Below are 18,522 nucleotides of genomic sequence, written 5' to 3' on the forward strand. Positions count from 1 at the left end.
ACTTCACTACCACGTTGTTTTACACCCTGGTCCTCCTCCTTTGCAGTACGGACACGTGCTCAAGACAAGGGAGGCTACTGGGGGGGGAGTTCACTGAGAAACCAAAACCTTCTCTCATCCCCACCTGATGCGAGTGTCACTCCTAATAGTAACGTTAACAGACCAAGAGCAGTTTTACTGGTAAAAATGCTCCTGGGAGACATTTTGCATCCCTCAGTGGTCTGAGCAGAAACATCAGAAACATCAACTATAGACTAATTAGCTCCCCAGTTTAATTAGCATTCATGCAGCAGTCCATAGCGGTCACCCCACTGCTGAGAGCGATGCCTGGCAAGTGACAGCTGCAGCGCGGGGGCAGCCGGGTTGCAAACTCTGCTCATGTGCTAAAGAATCTGCACATTAATTTCACGGAAAGTAGTGGAGCGTTTTATTCGCTCTTCTTCGGCGCAGGGCAGACGATGATGTATTTTCAGACTAGATGGAAACAGATGCAAATCAATTTTGCTAAAATTAAGGAGAACAGGCCGGGGCCGGACAGCCTCCAGGCACCCTCACTTACCTCRGTGATGCGTGGGTTGGAGCACTTGACGTTTCTGCTGGACCAGTCGAGCCAGGGCTGAACGGCGGGGGAGCTGCAATGCCGGCGCAGCGTGCACTTGGCCTCGCCGCTGCACCAGCCGCACTCGAACTTCTGCTCGGCCTTGAGGCAGAGGCCGCAGCTCTCCCGCTGGGCCGCGCACTTGTACAGGTGAACTGCGGAGAGGGAGGACGAGCAGGGCTGAGCGCCGCTGCGCCGGTCCCCGGGGCTRAGAGGAGTCGATCTCCCAGGGACGCGACACCCCCGGCTGCAGTAACACAGCTCTCCCTTAAATCCCGCTTCCCAGCCCCCCTTCCCACGCCGCAAAACCAAACCCGAGCGGACGTCACCTTTCAAATCCTCGGGGTTGTCGATAACAAAGTTCCCGTTCCAAACCACAGCAAAGTCCACTGCTAAGTTGCTTATGTCCGTCCCATCATAGAGATACTAAAGAAGAAGATTGAGAGTGAGATGCTTGGGAGGATGTATCAGAGTCAYTAATGCAAAAAGAGGGTCTTTTTTTTGTTGTTTGTTTCTAAATGATGTCCATTCTCCAGTTAAAAACCTGTGCTGACGTCTGAACGACCAACAGGTTTACACTTCATCCCCAGGGTCCTGCTCCGGCTCCCTCAYGCTCACCAGGAAGAGATAATTAAATCAGACCCAGGCCCCTAGAGAGGTAATAGATTAATTATTCCACTCTCATAAGCTGCTCTTGTCACTCAGTCGCTGGCTTATCAATACGGCCCCTCCAGTGAAGCAGGCCAGAAGGATGCTGCCTGCAGGCCACCTTCTCCTCTAGGCACCACGCAGCCCGGTGTCACCGGGAGCCGAAGACCGCGCTGCGCAGCTCTGGCTGGTAAAACGGGCAGTAACGGAGAAGGCAGACCGTGCAGAGCTTGTCCACGTGCAGAAACCGCATGGTTTTCACTTACATTTAGTTATACCGTACATCCGGTTACATATTGCTTTGCATGCCTTCTATGAAGTTTGTATGAAACCAGACCTTCTGCTCAACTGACAGAACTGCAAGTACAGCATTGCCCTTAAAATCTCTACCTACTTTTTCCTATTTGCCTAACAGTGATAAAAGTGCTTTCCTATGTTTATAAATCACTTTGGATAGGAAAAGTACTATATAGTATTAATACATTTATTAGCCACCAAGCTGCAAGGCCCAAAGACAGCAAGTGATGTATAAATATCTGGTGAAATTTTTAAAAATTCAAAACTTCATTAACAATTTAAGACCATCTTCGCTGAATATTAAAGTAGACCCTGAAGTTCTTCGTTCTGCTGCCTAAACAAACTGCTCGCGCCCTATTTGCCCAAGGACCGCTCCGAGTGCACAGCGAGGACTCGGAGGAGCAAGTTCTCCCCTGCCCTTCTCGCCGCCGGAGCGTGCTCGGGATGCGCCCACGCGGCRCAGCTGGAGGGTGCGCTTTGGGCAGAGGGAAGCTTGTGTTTGCCTTATGCACGGCGAGTTAAAGCCCTCCCTGGGAGAACCGCTACGCTTTTGACATCGAGCCTTCCCAAAGGCGCCGCGGCGAGCTGGCAGCAAAAGCCTCCCAGGTCTGCTCGATGGGCTGCGCCACGTCCCGCGGCAGAGCTGCCCCTCGCCCGCTCCCGCAGCGGCGTCCCGGGGCCGTCTGCAGCTCCCCGCAGCGCCGCGTCCCGCGGCAGAGCTGCCCCCCGCCCGCTCCCGCAGCGGCGTCCCGGGGCCGTCTGCAGCTCCCCGCAGCGCCGCGTCCCGCGCCGGCAGCGCTCCTTTCCCCCCCCTCCCCGCTCCGCGCGGCTTCTCTGCCGTCAAGCCGCCCTGGCCTGGGATCTGACAGCTCCCCGATAAGGGCTCTGCGATTCTCCTTATCTCTCCGCTGTGAATTAGCTTCCCTGAACACCTTTGTCTTGTGCCCTCTTCCTCCTCCTCCTCCTCCTCCTCCTCGCTGACCCCCTGCGGTCGGACAAGCGGCTGCCGCATGACGGATCTTCCCCGGGCCAGTGCTATAATTGGACACCTTGCGTGCCCACGGCAGATTCCCACCTGGAGGTCGGAATTAGCTTACCTCTCGGGTTCTTCACTCTTTCCTACCCCCAAACCGGTTCCCTCCCCCTTCTCCTGAGGTTAAACCGGCCTCCTTCGCAGCGTCTGCGCCGCGGAGCCGGAGCGGGCGCCCGCGACCCGCCGCCCCGCCGCCGCCGCAGCCCCTCGCGCTTTGCCCTGCTCGCTCCTCCGTGCCCTTCCCCGGAGCCTCACCGAGCTGTTCTGGCACTGGACGCTGGAGCTGTTGAAGCGCAGGGCGGGCACGCGGTGGATCGCTCCCTGGATGCTGAGCACGCACTCGTACCCGCGCTGGCCCGACTGCGGCTGGGGCAGGTTTCGGGCTTTCAGCGTGATGGGTTTCACCTCTCCCACCGGGATCAGGATCTCCTCGGTGGGCAGGAGCTGCGGGCAGTCCTGGGGGAGACACAAGAGAGCAGAGGTTACCGCGACGCTCAGCCAACTGCTCCGGCCGCCTCGCAGCCCCGCGGCGCTCGGGACAGTCATCCAAAGCCTCGGCACCCGGGATCAGCAGATCCCTGCCATGTTCCTCGGTCTGCCACAAACTAAGTGCAGAAAAAAGAGCCCCTTGATGCAGTTTCCCTGCCCGGGGAGCGGTGCTGAGTTCGTCATTGCAGTCACACAGGAAGGAGCATCGCTATGCAGAGAAGAGCGCGACGGCACCCTCCTTCCCCCCAGCTTGCTGCGGGTTACGGGTTTTACCTCTGGAGCCACGAGGCCTCCTACCCCCGGCTCTCGCCGTCCCTGCAGAAGCAGGAGGCAGCCCGTGTCCGCCTGCATTGGCGCCCGGCTCCTCTGCGAGGTGGACTGGCTGCTCCTGCCGCTCGCTGCACGCTCACCCTTTTTTTTTTTTTTTTTTTTTTTTTAATCTCGTTTCATCACTTGCAGCACACGAATGTGTGCTGCTTCAAAAGAAGGCTGATCAGCACGGGACGTGCTTCCCTCTTGCTACCAGGTACCGTTCTGCTCTGTCCTGTCTGAGCGAAGTTATGCCAACACGTCACCAATTTCAGAGGCCGCATTGATTTCTGCTCTATCTGCTTTCACCCTCACCATTTTCYGAAATCTCGCCTTTCTGAAACCCCCAGGGAGCTCACTGCAGTGCCCCCACGCTGCTGTTTGTGCTGAGAGTGTCTCAGCTGCGAGGTCCCGGGGTGGATGTGGGCCTCCTCCAGCTGGGCCTGCCAGGCAYCCCGAGCYGAGCCGAGCCGAGCCGAGCCGAGCCGCCGGCTCTGTTTCTGGGATGCAATGCTCTTCCCTCCTCCGGGCTGCTGCAAAGCGGAGGACGTCCAAGGACAGGAGGATTTGGTTGCAGTAAGTATCCAGGGAGTGCAGGGTTAGGGTTTTCTCAGACAGGATTAAGCACCCTAATCCTGACTCCCCAGGGTCTGGGAAAATCTGCTAAACTGGCCTTTTCTCTAGGAATCACAGAAAGCGTTTGGCACGTGCAATAAACTCAGAGCCTCCTCCAGCAAATGGTATCTGTGAAGGTCCTGCAGCGCTTTCCTGTGTCATGTTCTCACCAAAGAGGAGGCTGCTCTCGATCTGAGGAGCTAACACCAGGAGGGATCTCTTCCAGCGGAGGGACACTGAAACCAAACTGAACTGGTGCATGTGCGACTCGACCTTAGTACGGACCGGTGGGGCAGGAGACGCTGCRCAGTGATGGGGAACGCCGCCTGGCCCTCGCCACGCGGTGAAGACAGCAACCACCCGCAGGCAACTGCAGCTGCAGAGCTCCTGCGAYGGGGCGTTCGCTGCAGGCACCGTGCCGCGCTGGCCAAGGCGCGAGGCTGCCCGGGAGGTGCCGGACCTCTGTGCAGATGAACGCTGCACTCTCCGTCTTCTTCACAACGCACCCTTTGGGCCTCAGAAATGGAAGCCTCCAACTCCTCTCCTGGAAATAGGCCCTTCAGGTACCTTACGGGGCTTTTGCAAAGCCAGCTGTCGGCGTGCAGGAGCTTTCCTGGTTTATCTGAAGCCCTGGCAGCTGCTGGGCAGGAGGGAAAGGGATTTTCCAGGGAAACTCAGTGATTCAAGCAAATGGTCAGTGGCAGCAGCTCCTGCTTCAGATCAAAGTCTGTTCACCTCAGGGACAGAAGCTAGAGCTGTTCCAGCTGAGTCAAATGCAAATTTGGAAGCATGTTATAGCTACAGCCTTAAAGCGTCATCATCCTGCCAGGCCATGGCTAACCGTGGGGTGGTGGTGGGGAACGACCAGGAAAAGGCAACCAGGAGCAGCGGGAGGCTGCTCAGCTGGAGGAGGAGGAAGGCAAGGAAGAGGGGTCGAAACAAAACAGCACAAAGAAGCGTCACTCCCTGCTCCAGTCTGGAGAAGCATGCGTGGAACGGACGAGGAAAGAAAGGCTGACGGGCTCTCCGTGTCCCGGCATCGAGCAGGGGAGTCTGATGCAACCTGTGATTAAGAGCTGAGGCTGTTAACCAGGTCCTGTTCCCGCAACACATGGCACCAGGTTTGCTAACAGCAACCAGCGGAGCTGGAACTGAAGCCRCCGGCGGTGGGAGCTTCAGGAGCCGCTGGGGACCTGGAAGGACGCAGAGGCTCCCCAGGCTGACCCCAGCGCAGGTGAAAGCTGCGTTTAGTAAAGGGCGATGCTTATTCCGTGATGGCAATTTCGCAAACAAATTTAGGAGTTCTCAGCTAGAGCTGGTGAAAGATTTCTAATGAAAGTTACTCAATCTCTGAAAAATGCCTCATTTTGGAGTGTACAAAATATCATGAAACTGGAAGCAGTCTATTAAATTTTCCAGYGAAAACAATATGAAAACATTTCAACCCTCCGTGTGACTGCAGTAAAGGAAAAAAGAGCAAAAAGCTGCTGCCTCCAAGACTACGTATTCAAAAACGTGGCAGTAGGTGGTCTTGGGCTCTTAAAACACTAAGCCCAGCAGTCAAAACGTTAAGTGCAGAGAACTGCTGTGTTTTGTTTCCACTTCTGCCRCTATCTGGCCAAAAGAATGCAATTGTTAATTAACAACAAGTTTTATATTGCAGTAGCTCAGGGCTTCACCGGGCAGGTTGTATGCAAAATAAAACAAACTTGTCCCTGCAAACAGCACTCTGCAGCGGAGCAGACCAGCAGTTGCGCACGAGCCACGAGCGCCCACTGCACGTCCGAACGATACTGGAAGCTGCACTCCAAAAAAGACCTCCCGAAGCACGATACTGATGTGACGTTCCTCCCATCCCCTACCCGTGGGATCTCCCCACCCCGCACACTACCCCTTCTCGCCATCCCGGGGGAGACGAGCTTCCCTCGCTTTAGACATCAGGAACGGCAACGTGCAGGGAGGAAGCTTCTGTCACAAGCGTTTAAATTCGGTTTAGCTCTAACTCCCTTTGATCGACTGGAAATAGAAACCTAAATACCTGTAGGTAGGTGGTACTAAATAATTAATTGCAAATTAAAGTAGAATTTTGGAGGAAAAAAACCCGCCAGCGGGGCTGCGTGTCCCTCGCCGTCGGCGCCCCGGCTGGCAGCGAAGCCGAGCGCCGCGGCCGGGCGCGCGGGCAGCAGGCGCCCGGCTCCTCCGAGGTTGTTTCGCTACGGGCTCAGGCAAGTCGTAAACGAGAACCAGATGCTACCCTCGCTCGGAGGAGCCGGTAGCTTAAACTGCTGCCTCATAAACCTTTTTAGTGGCACTTTTCCGTATGTATTTTTTATTTTATTTCTAACAGGGWCTTTCACGGATTAACAGCCAGGAGTGATTTTAAACTCCAGCAGCAAGAAAGCTGGCTCTGCTGGGAAGGGAAGAGCAGCCGCTTTCTCCCGCGGAGCAGGTTTGCAGGCTGCAAGGGAACCTCACCTACGAGGCTCCCGAGGGCCTGGTGTCAGGGGTTCAAATCCCAGCTCAGCCTTTACCCTACCCCCAGCAAACTGCTAAGATCCACAGCGTATTCCCTTCCCAAATCCGGGCAGTCTTGGCACCTACACCTCTTCCTCCTTGCTACACGTCACACATGTACCATTTTATACTCAAGATCTTACTGCATTTGGACTTTTTGCAATTGACCTCAAAGTGTTATAGAGGACCAACAGGAGAGGAATGGGTCCAGGGAGGTTCCCAGCTCTTTGGAAAGTCYATGTTTGGGAGGAAAGGTGTCCTGGAATTGTAAAATCTTTTATCGCATTGTGATAAAATATAAAAATCTCTAACTATATCACCAGAGGGAGAATCTCAGTGCACAGTCCTGAGAAAAACGAATATGTTATGGACCATTATCCTTTCTGGCCACTGCCATTCGTGAGATGACTATTAAGAAATGCTTTTTCCTACCGAGACATAGGAGGGGACTTACTTACATTTTCAAATCTGCTCTGTAGTACTGGAAATGCAGGTAGCAAAAATTGTTCTAGCATCATTAGAGGCGAGCAGGATATAATAGATTTTCTCTTCCTTTTCTTTGAGCAGGGGTTTCACTGGGAGAAAAATGTCACATTGGGATTCGGGTGAAAAGAAAGCCAGCCAGACTGAGCGCCCTCCGCTCCGGGGCGAGCGGAGCATTGCAGCCCCTCGGTGTTGCCTGACAGCTACACTGACCACGTTAGTAAGGGGTATGCATTTAGGAATGGAGGGATGTGCAGGAAGATGCCACGTTACCGAAAGCACAGGGCACTTGCGGGGAGCCACAGCGCTGCTGGCGGTTGCTACTGAATTTATCAGACGAGCGAACGAAGCTCCAAAAACCTGCAGGGCTTGCGGAGGGTGCTGGGCAGCGCTGCTGGGGGCTCTCGCTCCCCTATTTGTGCCACTTCCAACCCAAGTTCAGCTTTCAGGTCTTCTTTCCTTAAATTGCTGCCGCGGTTGCCCATTCGCAACCTCCTCCACGCGCTACCGGATTTAAAAGTGGCTTTGCTGGGGCGTATCGGCGGCTTCCTCGATGCCCCTCGCGGTGCTTCTTCACCTGCTGGGAACTGCCTGGTCGCTGCCAGGCGGCTGGCACCCTCGCCCCTGCCGCGCGCCCCGGGGAAGGTCCCCTCCGCGAGCGGCGAGCGGCACCGTGCCCTGCTCGGGACGGCCCAGCTCGGCCTGCTCGACTCCGCTTTTCACCCCCGCTACTGCCAGGAAGATCCGAGTGTCCGGAAAATACAGAATAAAAGAGAGAACTGCAGTCAGTGGAATATGTAATTTGTTCCCTAATCAGTTTGCTTTGTTTTTTAATTCATGAGAAGTAAATCCTGCAGTGAGCTAGAAAGGCCGTTATTACCTCCTCTTGCTAAGCAAACACACGCTGGATTCTCTCATTATCRTTCTGACTTCTGTAAACCAGAATAAACACAAATCAAGAGATTTGCTGGAGAAAGACAAGACTTCAATGCCTTAGCGGTACAGACTTGTAAGGAATGTTCTATGTACGAAATATCATCACACATAACTTACAAAGATATCTTACGCTTCTCCAGCACCTTTTAGCCTCAGAGTTTCCGAGGTCTATAAACATCTCCAACACCAGAGATTTGCATCTTTCTCTGCAGCAGAACAGAGCACCCAGGTTTGTTACTTGTGCTTAACAGAACAGTTTTAGTAGGTCAAATCTTCTTGCTCTTATTTGCAAAAAATCCTCCAGAAATGAGGGACATTCCTTTTGACTGCGGAATCCAGCTCAAACGGAAGAAAATACAATATTTTTGTACTTGTCATCTTAAAAAAAAAAAAAAAAAACTCTACAAATGTTACCTCATTACACACATTGTAAAGTTAGAAACATAAATGAACCTGGCACATGAATATAAACCCTTGGCTCTTAGTTGTGTTCCCAGTGATATAAATTACAGTCTCCATTACTCATGGAAACACATTACTCTTCATTTATGCTACTGGAAAGGAGAGCAGGTCTTGCCCCTTAGCAACCACACATAAAAGGAAGAAAGTCAGTTGAAACTAGATTTTTCTCACTAAAATTCATATCAAATGACCTTTTCTCCTGTGTTTCATGCRGTATGAATGTGCTGTAACTCATGTCTCGGCCTGTATTTTATAAAATGCCATGATATTTACAGCCATGTAAATACAGACACCAAAGTCTGGAGACTTTTCTCCCCCATGAATAACCTTGTGGACCAGATGTGAGGATAACAGTGATCTCTGACAAAACTTCTGCTCACCCGAGCAGGGACAGAATACATGTGGGAACTTCCTTCTCTGACGCCCAACAGTGCTGCCCACCCGCTGCAGCGGTACGGCACATTTTCCCACGCGTCTCCTTGCCCCCAAAGAGTAAACACCRCAGCTCACATATATCAGAAATCTACTGACAAAAAGGGTTGCCAATAAGCTCAAACCAATCTTTCCAAATAGAGACGACTTAGTCTTGCTGCATGCCCAGGCTTTTTGTTGCTATTGGTACTCTTTCCAACACATACATCTCTAGAAGTCAGATGCAACCCAACATAAAGTCATTTGCTGACTTCAGTGGACTTAGATGCGACCCTTCCACATTACAGACCCCACTCAGGTATTCTGAGATGGGACTTTACAGATAGATATGAGGAAATTCAAAGTTGTTTTATTTCTGTCACGGAGCATCAAGCAGCAGTGAGCATCAACTGGTACAATCTGGTGCAAAGACATTGCTTTCAAAGTCATAATAATTTAAACCTAAACTCAGAGGAGTCRGAACGGAGCTGAAACCTGGCTCTGCACTAAACTTTAAGAATCTGAAACACTCCACCTTCCAATTCAGCATCTCACATGTGGAAACAACATTATCCACACACAGTGGACATCAAGGAAGGCATGCATCMCATGTTCTGGGAAACTAATAGGATTTATTTGGTTCTAGCTCTCCACTGGGATCGGGTGTAAGACTATACCTATGTTTCTATGCTCTTCTTAATCTGCATGTTTTATTCATTTACAGAGATGCATTTTATAGCCATAAGCCTTACACACACACAAACCCAACCCCTCAGACACATTAAAGTGATATTACAGGCCTGATTTGAAGCRGCAAAGGTCTCAAGGCTCCATCTGTTTCACCTTGGGACTGAAGCTTTGCAAAGTGAGACAGTCAGTGCTACACAGCCACGAGACCTCTCCTGGCAGAGACCCCACTTTTAGGGTGCAAGTCCGCCCCAGGCCTCTGTGCTCTCGTTGCTCCTTAGGTAGCAATGTCTAACCAGGCACCTTCTGCAGATAAATGAAGCCTCAGGCTAAGAAAAGGCCGAAAATATAGGTGCTTATGTTATTAACTCTTAGAGAACTGCCTGCCTGAAAACAAAAGCCTCAAAGCAGCCTGGTTTTACACCATGTCAGAAACTTCCCACCAGACGGAAGATATCACGAACGGTTAGCACCACCCTGGAAGACAGCTCTGCTTTGAAGGTGTTGGAKGCTTCTGTATTCACTCACCAATGAGTCCAAATCAGATGTGCCTTGTTTACAAACAATATACTTTAACTTTTAAAAAGGCAACAGCATGCTATAAAACAGATATCTGACAGTCAAGCTACGTCCTTTCTCAAGCATCATAAATGCCCATGATTATCATTTCCCAGCACTGGTGGCTTTACCGGACACCGTCCACCCTCCGTGACAACGCACCAACCCAGCCCCAGCCCCAGCCCCAGCCCCAGCCCTCTGAGTCACCAGCACCTGCTCTGAACACGGGCACTGGAGCTTAGGAACCAGTTCCTGTCCACGGGGCATAGGGAGACAAAGAAGCTTGTTCTCTCTGTTGTATTTTCATGGAAAGCAGGGCAAAAAACCAGCAGCATTTAGTTTAGTCAGTAGATTCAGAAAATTGCAAGGAGCAAGCGCACAGATCACAAAAAGGGGTTTGCTTTCCACTAGCACCTTGCAGCGTGGCTATGGCTTTGAGCTCCTCTCCTTTCCTAAGGCAAACAGGATTGCTAATAGCATCAAAGGGAATAGGTTGCACATCTGAATCCAGCTGGGACACAAGTTATGATGGGCCAAGAGTAAAAGGGAATATTTGGTATGCTTTCTAGTAAATTAAATATAAAGTCACAAGAAAATTTCGAACCCCATGTGAACATGTGTGGAAATCTGAAGTGAGAAAGCGCACGTGGGGCTGAAAGTAGGCCAGCATGTATCTGTGTGTTGCTCTCTCTGAATCCTCCTTGATGGAGGCAATTCTGGCTGAAGGGCTGTTATTAATGTTCTGATTCCAAACACAATAGACTTTCCGCTATGAAGGGAACGATGTTGATAAGCACAAACACTTTGCCAATATATCAGGCCATGACACAATGAGAACATTGTGATCTGAATTGTTTTAAGTGAAGAAACTTTTATGAGGCATTTATTTGATGTGTTAGCACAAGTGAAATACCCATAATAAAGGCATTAGAACTGCACTGTGTACACAAGTGGTGATTCATTTACTTTAAATAAGCAAACGAATTAGGGCTGGGTTCACATGTTCAGAGGTGCAGAAAAGTCATGATGAACAGCAAACCATCCTTATTATTATCATCAGCCCTAATCAAAAGTATTCACCAGAAAGGCTTTAGACAACATATAACATCCACTGCTAAGAAACAAACTAATGGAAGCTCTACAAGATGAGGAAACAGAGAAGAACTTTGGAGACGTAAGAGTCCTGTTCCTCTGCAGAGCACAGCAGGAACTGGCAGACAGACACCAACTCTTCACTCACTCGGTGTGATCTCAGGTAATGATCTCCTATGCTTTCCCAAGAGTAAAATGGAGATAATGGAATTGTCCTACTTTACCAGAGAGTTGTCAAGYTTTAAAAACAGCAGCTTTAAAAAACATTTTTGATATCATAGGGTTGAAGACCTATAAAAATGAGGACTGTAATTGTGAAGTCTGGGAAGACAGATAATGCTCTGAGTCTGAAGGGRAAAAAAAAACCTCACACCACTAGCAAGAAGGAAAAGCAAAGATTGGTTCAGCTAGCAGCCTGGGAATTCGAGTCACATCCATTTAATGGCTCAGTGTTTTACTCCACTGACTGATCTTCCTCCCTTTTCTCATGCATTCACTCTGTGCCTCCACTATCTACTGATGCGGGTTCATATTCATCCTTGTTAATCTTGCTTTCCTTGCTTGTTCAGCATTCTCGTGTGTCCTCACTGCTGTCTGGCAAAGTTGCTTGTGGGCTATGCCTCCTTCCAACTTTTAGAAGCATTTTTGGAATTGAGCCCTATGCCTTTTATTAACTCTTAACAGAGATAGCTCCTGGTTCACAGCACTGGAACCCAAACCAATTCTCCTTTTCAAAGTTTGGGGCTGTTCACATTTGTAATTCCCTTCCTAATGAGTTTACAGCCAGGCTACAGCCATAAATTTCAGACCTGTCAACACAATCCACTGAATGACACCAGGAGCCCCACCAAGAGCTCTGCATCTGAATGGTCGCTTGCTGCTGGGCAAATCACTGCGTGCCTTGTATATAAAGCAGAGTGACTGAAATGTACTGGTCTCTGAGAAGTCTTCGAGATCCCTGGAGGAAAGCATTACAGAAATTATAGCTATTGCTGAATTTAAGCACACCCATTTAGGAGAGGTTTGGTGCTTTTGCTAGACTGACACTTTCTTGCTAAGCTCCTTCAAAGCTGCTTCTGCACTTTTAGATGTCAGTCAAGACAGACGTGCAGGAGAACCCCTCCGCCCTCTGCAAAGTCAAACCCCCTCATATTAACATTGGTTATGCTACGTGTGCCACAGGAAAAGCACAGCAGGAAGCACTCAAAACAGCCCCAGTACCTCAGAGACGTTGATCCGCCCCTCCTGAAAGGAACACGTGGTGGGGTCGTGGGTGCAGAGGTTCCGGTACTTGCACCAGTGGCAGCGGAAAGCGCTGTTCACGCAGGACAGGCACCTGCGGAGAGAAGACAGGATCAGCTCCAGAGCTGGCTCCCAGGGTGCAGCGCCCACACGGGCACAGCTGGGCTTAGCCAGGAGCCCGGGCTCAGCTTCGCTCACGGGGTAACAACTGCGCTGGAGAAAACTAACCCAAAACTGACCACACAGCCCGACCTACAGCTAGAATCACTCCAGTTGTTTGGTCAAACCYTGCTTCTGTCAGCAATCTGAACTATATAAACGGCTTCTGGTCTAGGAAAGGGATGGTCTGATACAGCAAAAGTAGCAAACGGTGCAATCTTAGGTTTGGGAAACYGCTCAAAAGACAGTCTTTAAACAACCTGTAAATTCATTCACTAATAAAACCCAAGCGTGGATTTACGACACATCATTACACTGGGGTACAACAAAACACAGTATTATACAGTCTCTGGACTTAATTTTTAGTTTCAGTAGAAACTGGAAAACAAAGGAAGCTTGGCAAAATYGGATCAGCTGGTTTACAAGTTAGGAATGCCTAAAGCCATGGTAACACTCCTGCTTGGCCTTGGAGAGCAAAGTGTCCAGCAAGCACTTTTGATTTATATTGGAAGTAATTAACTGTTTATGAAATCTTTTTGAAAGACTGGAGACTCCTTTCAGACATGGGGTATGCCCAAGTGCCAAGGAATTGGCTGGATATTTTTTTATCCCTTACTTTCTAATCAGCTGCCAATTAGATGAAAGGTTCATGACAGCTGTTACTATTTGCAGGAGCAACCTGCTCCACCTCTGAGGCCGGTCCTCGATGTTACATGACAGCAGTGCTTTGATGACTGTCTGTTGGCATAARCGTAAGCCACTCTCATGGGATTTGATTCAGCCAAGGTGCTGGACAGGCAGGAGAAGGATCAGCACTCAGGACCCTGCAAYCAGCCCACCCTACCAGCACCTCGGCATACTGGCACGACGCGGGAACGTGGCAGCAGAAACCTAGAGGGTGAGACAGAACGAGAGTAGCAAAAGCCAGAGCGCTCGGCTCCGTCAGCGATGCTCGGAGACCAGGTGCTGGCTGTCAGCATCTTTCCCACAAGAACATCATTTCTAGTTGGTTTTGGCATTTTATTTAAGYTGTTCTAGATCCCAAAGGGAAAGATTTGAAAAACATCTGAATTTCAAACAAATCTGCTCCTTTATAAGGAACAATTTTTTTCCCTCTCTAAAATAACATCAGTAAGGGCAATTTGAATAAAAACAATCTTTTTACCAAAAGCCAGCCATCTACATAAAACCAACATCACTGTGGCTCAAGCAATTCAGCTGGTACCRGGGTACAAATGCCACCTGGAGTGACAGAAGCCAGAGCAGCAAGGTTGATGGAAAGCTGTGGGGGTTATTCTTGCACTTGCACCTCTTCCTGGGAAGGACACGGAGAACAGACACAGCACAACACCCAAATCCTCAGGCTCTGAAGTGCATTCTGGGCGAATGTCGCCGGTGAGGGAGGAGAGCAGGTTGTCACTGCCCTGCCTCTTCAACCTGCCTGAGCTGTGCTGGGCCAGCTGGGCAGAGGTGCCACCGCCTGGTGTTTCTTCTTCAAGCTGCTGCCCCTCGAATGCATATATAATAACTTAATTGTATTTTCCTTCTGATGCATTCACAGTGACCTTAATAGCCAGGGAAGCTTATTCTAATCATGCAAATGCAAATCTGGGGAGAAATATCAAGTGCTGCAAGCCTATTTAATTACTCATTTATTTGACCCATTTCTGTAGCATTTCTCCCACCCTCCCTCACCTGACTCAGACCTGGCCTTTAGCTTTCCTGGCTGGACCTGATGAAGCTCTTTGCTGATCTTAGCACTGCTGGGATCGAGGGGGGAGGACCTCTTTGATYGTCCAGGCCAACAGTTTGGTTTGGCACCTCTCACTGTCCTGTGGTTTTCTGGCTGCTGCTTTCAGCTCTGCTCGGCCCCAGCTGAGCAAGCTGAGGGCTCCCTGCAGACCCTGAGCTCTCACAGTCTTGCAGAAGGTCACCACCTTTGCTCTTTCATCCTGACCCTGCTTTCTTAGGGACCACTGACTCTCCTTCACTTCTCAATGAAGGTGCATCTCTCCATCTCATCTATTCCTTCTCTTATTAAAATAGACTTAAAACCGAAACCACTACCGAGTTCCCTAGGCCCGCCTGGAACCCCCTGGGACACAGGAATGCATGTACCTGGGAGCTGAGCCACCTCAGCCTGTGCACTCACATTTTGATCAGCGTCTGAGGTTTAACAGAATCAGTCTGCAAAAACAGCCTATTCTTGTCTTCGCCAACCACAAGCATCTGCCCTTCTTAGCCTAAAGCAAACTCCCAGAGGGTACGTGCTTCACACAAAGCACAGAATCATTTCTTTTGCTACCATGCAGCCAGAAATGGCGGAGCTGCTCCCCAGCCTTGTCTCTAAACTCCCTAGCAGTTGCAAYGAAGAGTCTCAGAAATCAATGGCTCTGTCTTCTGCAGCGGCTGAGACCTGTCTTCCTTCCTCTCTTTCATGTGTTGTGATTCATTCCTGCTAGGCTGGCTCATGCCCTCGTTGAACTTACTGATAACGAGCCCAGTTTGACGTAAGCGCTACAGAGTTCACAACCGTGCTAACATATTGTCTCCAAACACATGGTCAGATGAAGCCAAATGACTGGACAGRGGAGATATATCACCTCTCCTGATTCAAACCTCCACTTCTAAGAGAAAGTAAAAGTCCCCTGTAATGTTATCCCTTGAGCAAATCCAGAGCTATGAGAATCTAGCAAAACTGCTGAAAGGACTGCATGTGCTGGCAGCGGGCGAGAGGCAGAGGCTGATGCTAGAAAGCTTGACTGAGGGACAACGCAGTACGGACAAAGTTGCACACAAGCGTTAACATGATGGGAGGCAACGATCGCTGGAGAAACGCATGTGGTCTACCATGAGAGAGAGCGTGAGGAGACTCACAGGGCTCCTTTCATCCTGGTAGCCCTGCTATGTGCTGTGCCTCCCCCTGCCCCCTAGATTTTTTTTGAATATATGCCTAGAAAAACTCCCTGCAAGCCAAGCTCATCAGGACACACCACAGTCTAACAAGTACATCAGGGAAGGCCGTATAGTTTGAGGCTTTAAATCTAGTTCAGAAAGGTTGGGAATGACTCTATGCTGGCACTTCTTGACCCCTAACAACCAGCTAGAGCAGCAAATCATGCTCCAAAAGCAGAGCTGACGGCTGACCCCTGCAGCGGGAGATGCCACCCAGCCTTGCAGGTCAGCCTGCCCTTCGTAATCTGACTTCTGGCAGGTCCTGCCTGCATTTCACTTTGGAGTTTGAGGCTTGCTTTGTTTCTAGAGAGGAATCTATAAACACTTCAGATCTGTAAACATRCTTTTAAGGCCAGCCAGCTGCGCGCTGCCTTCCAGGGCCAGGAGTGGAAGATGTGCCCGTGGGGGATATGTTTGTACAACGCTCAGCAGCGCGGGGGCCTTGCACTGCCTGCCCTCTCGGAGCAGCTCTCAGCGCCCGCGGTCAAGCGCTCAGGCTGACACTCGTGCAGCTGCAGTGGGCTCTGGAGGGCCTCCCTACCTGGACCGAGGGGAGACAGGCAGCAGGGAGCCTCTCTGCTCAGAACGCTTTTGCTCACTCCATCTTGAGTACGTCAGCTGTGCTCAAATGCCCATGCCGGAGACTTCCCCGCTGCTGCCCTCCTGAGGCTGCCTCCTGCTACAGTGTCCTCCTTGATCTCGTGGAGGATCTGTGCAGGACCCAGCACCACRCACTCCTGGCTTGGTGCAGAGGGGAGAGGGTCCATCTCCTCTGGGGATGCTCACAGCCTGCTTTCCTGGAGTCTCCCAGAGACACTCTGCTCTCCCTTTGCCAGCTGCCTGGGAAGATCTAGCTGAGTTCACAGTTGCAGGATCATGCAGCTTGGGGGCACCAGCAGGTTAAGGTTTTTTCAGGCTCACTCAGTCTCTGTCTCTCGAGGCAGAGAAACCTATACACAGATTTGGAAAGGTTCACGCAAGCAGGGACCTGCAGGCTCTCCTTCAATTGCTGGCTCAGAGCACCTCTCTCCTGGCACTGAACCTGACAGCATGATAAACCCCTCCTGTTGGGCCTGCAGTCCAGCACTCATTTAATAGCCCTTTCTCTTTTTCAGTCTGCTGCTTCCCTCCATACATCCCTCCCTCATGCATCTCAGAGGCACAGAAAAGGCTTTGGGGCTTTACATGGATTAGTTCAGAGTGGCTTCGATTTGCTAGCTAGCCTGGAGAAACGGTGGCTTCTGGGAAAAACAGTTGACTATACCCCTCCAAAACAGATGAATAAATAAGAAACCTACTCCCTGCTTAGGCCAGCGAGGAGAAGGGAGGGTGTACTCACAGCTGGTGGGCACTGCAGTTGTAGAACTTGAACTCCGTGCTGACAAATGTCTTCCCAGTCTCCCTAGATTTCAGCTGCAGCACGACGCCAAACCAGTCTGCAGAGCGAAAAACAGCCAGACAGTCACTCCAGCAACAGAAGACGTGGGGGCATCCTCTCTGGGCCTGTCTGACAGTTTCCCAAGCCATCTGCGTTGGGGTAGGAGGTGGAAAGCAGGTTGCTCTTGCCGTCCCGCTCTCGAAGGCGCGTGACTGCGAGTCTGCACCAGCTCCCGAGGYTCGGCCCCGAGCAGCCAGCGCAGCCGCCTGCCCCGGGCTGCCTCTCCCAAGCACCTCCGGGAGCTGAGCTAGCTGTCTCCAGCAATCCCTCCAAACCAAATCAGATTTGACGGTAAAATGCGTTGGAGACACAGGGTCTAAACAGTGCCTTAGGTCACATCTGAAATGAGTTTGGGATTTCATCCCATTCCTTAAAGAACTTCTCTCCTCAGCACAAAAACATACTAACTCAGTCTGCTCTGACAAGCAGCCCAAGACTAGAACAGGAGACAATTTTGGAAACAAGGGCATTAACGGAGCTTTTTAGGAGACTCAGCACCCGATTCATTAAGGGCAGATTGTTCTCCCAGAGCTGCTGTGGGCTACGTCTGCACTGGCCTGGCTGCCCCCCTGGCTCTCAGCAGCTCCGTGTTCMCTAGTACTCAGCCTCCATATACTGTTTTAGAAATGTAAAGATATCAGCAGGGAAGCTTGGGAGACACCTGGAAGGATGCCAAGGAAAAAAATGAGTTTTAAGCAAGTAGCATTTTCATTACGGGAAGAGAAAATGTGACAGCAGTAGCAATAATGAAGAAACAACCCAAAGACCAGGATCGAAAAATAGAAACTACCACCTACTCATGGGTGCTGAGTCAGGCCTGGCAGAGCAGCTCYTACTTTCTGGATCCACCCAGCACAGCAAAGCTGCCGGCTGCTGCCGGGCTCCAGAGCGGCCACGGGGCAGAGCCCCAGATCCTGCCCCAGAATCTCTGCGGCAGCAGATRCTGGGGAAGGCTGCAAGAATGGGCCAAGCACATGGTGCTACAGCTCCAGCCCACCTTACCTCATGCGGCATGAAATTTTTATGGAAGAGGTGTATTCACCTCCTGGTGTTCGATGCTYTTTGGTAGAAGCATGAATTTCTCCAGCAGCAGCCCCAAAGGGGTCTGCTCTATCTGACGTACTTCTGGACCCGCACCTCGCTCTGGGGCTGTAGAGGCCACGCTCCTACGCAGGGGCCAGTCACTCACCTTGATCCACAGGTATGGCAGGGACATCTTTGGCGGCTGGCGAAACGCACACCACCTGGCTGCCCGACACCCCACCTTCCACCTCAGTGAGGTTTCCGAAGAGGCAGGTGATCCCAGCCGACAGGTCTGGAGCGTCGCTCACCAGCAGGCTGAGCTGCAGCAAGGGGAAAGGGGAGGCAGAGAGGAAATAAAACCCAGCCAGCAACCTGCTCGCAGCCMGGGCTGCTCAAGTTTCCTTCGTGTTTTCACCACCAGCTGTTTTCCCACTGAACAGCGACCCTGTAAAGCACCGTCCGCACGCAGGAGGCAGCCAACTGCTGCTCCAGGCGAAGCGAGGAGCAAAAAGGCAAGCCAAGGATGCAGCTGCTTCTTCAGCGGCACCCAAGCACCTCGCCGAGCCGCCGGTA

The 18,522-nt window shown here is 51.1% G+C and overlaps 1 protein-coding gene across 3 annotated transcripts in view; it reads right to left on the reverse strand.

Moving 5' to 3' along the window:
• The window catches only part of PLXNA2 (plexin A2), a 165,909-nt gene that overhangs the window by 40,237 nt on the left and 107,150 nt on the right, over positions 1-18,522 (reverse strand). For all 3 annotated transcript variants that reach the window (XM_085300421.1, XM_085300420.1, XM_085300418.1), the window contains exons 7-12: positions 18,116-18,269; positions 16,828-16,924; positions 12,354-12,468; positions 2,832-3,032; positions 928-1,024; positions 560-753 (exon numbers count right to left, since the gene is read on the reverse strand). In XM_085300421.1, the coding sequence (XP_085156547.1) occupies positions 560-753; positions 928-1,024; positions 2,832-3,032; positions 12,354-12,468; positions 16,828-16,924; positions 18,116-18,269 (858 nt within the window). The remainder of the gene's footprint in view (positions 1-559; positions 754-927; positions 1,025-2,831; positions 3,033-12,353; positions 12,469-16,827; positions 16,925-18,115; positions 18,270-18,522) is intronic.

The sequence above is a fragment of the Rhea americana genome, unplaced genomic scaffold (genome assembly GCF_003343005.1).
Source record: "Rhea americana isolate MKP2758 unplaced genomic scaffold, rheAme1 scaffold_163, whole genome shotgun sequence".
NCBI classification, from domain to species: Eukaryota; Metazoa; Chordata; class Aves; order Rheiformes; family Rheidae; genus Rhea; species Rhea americana.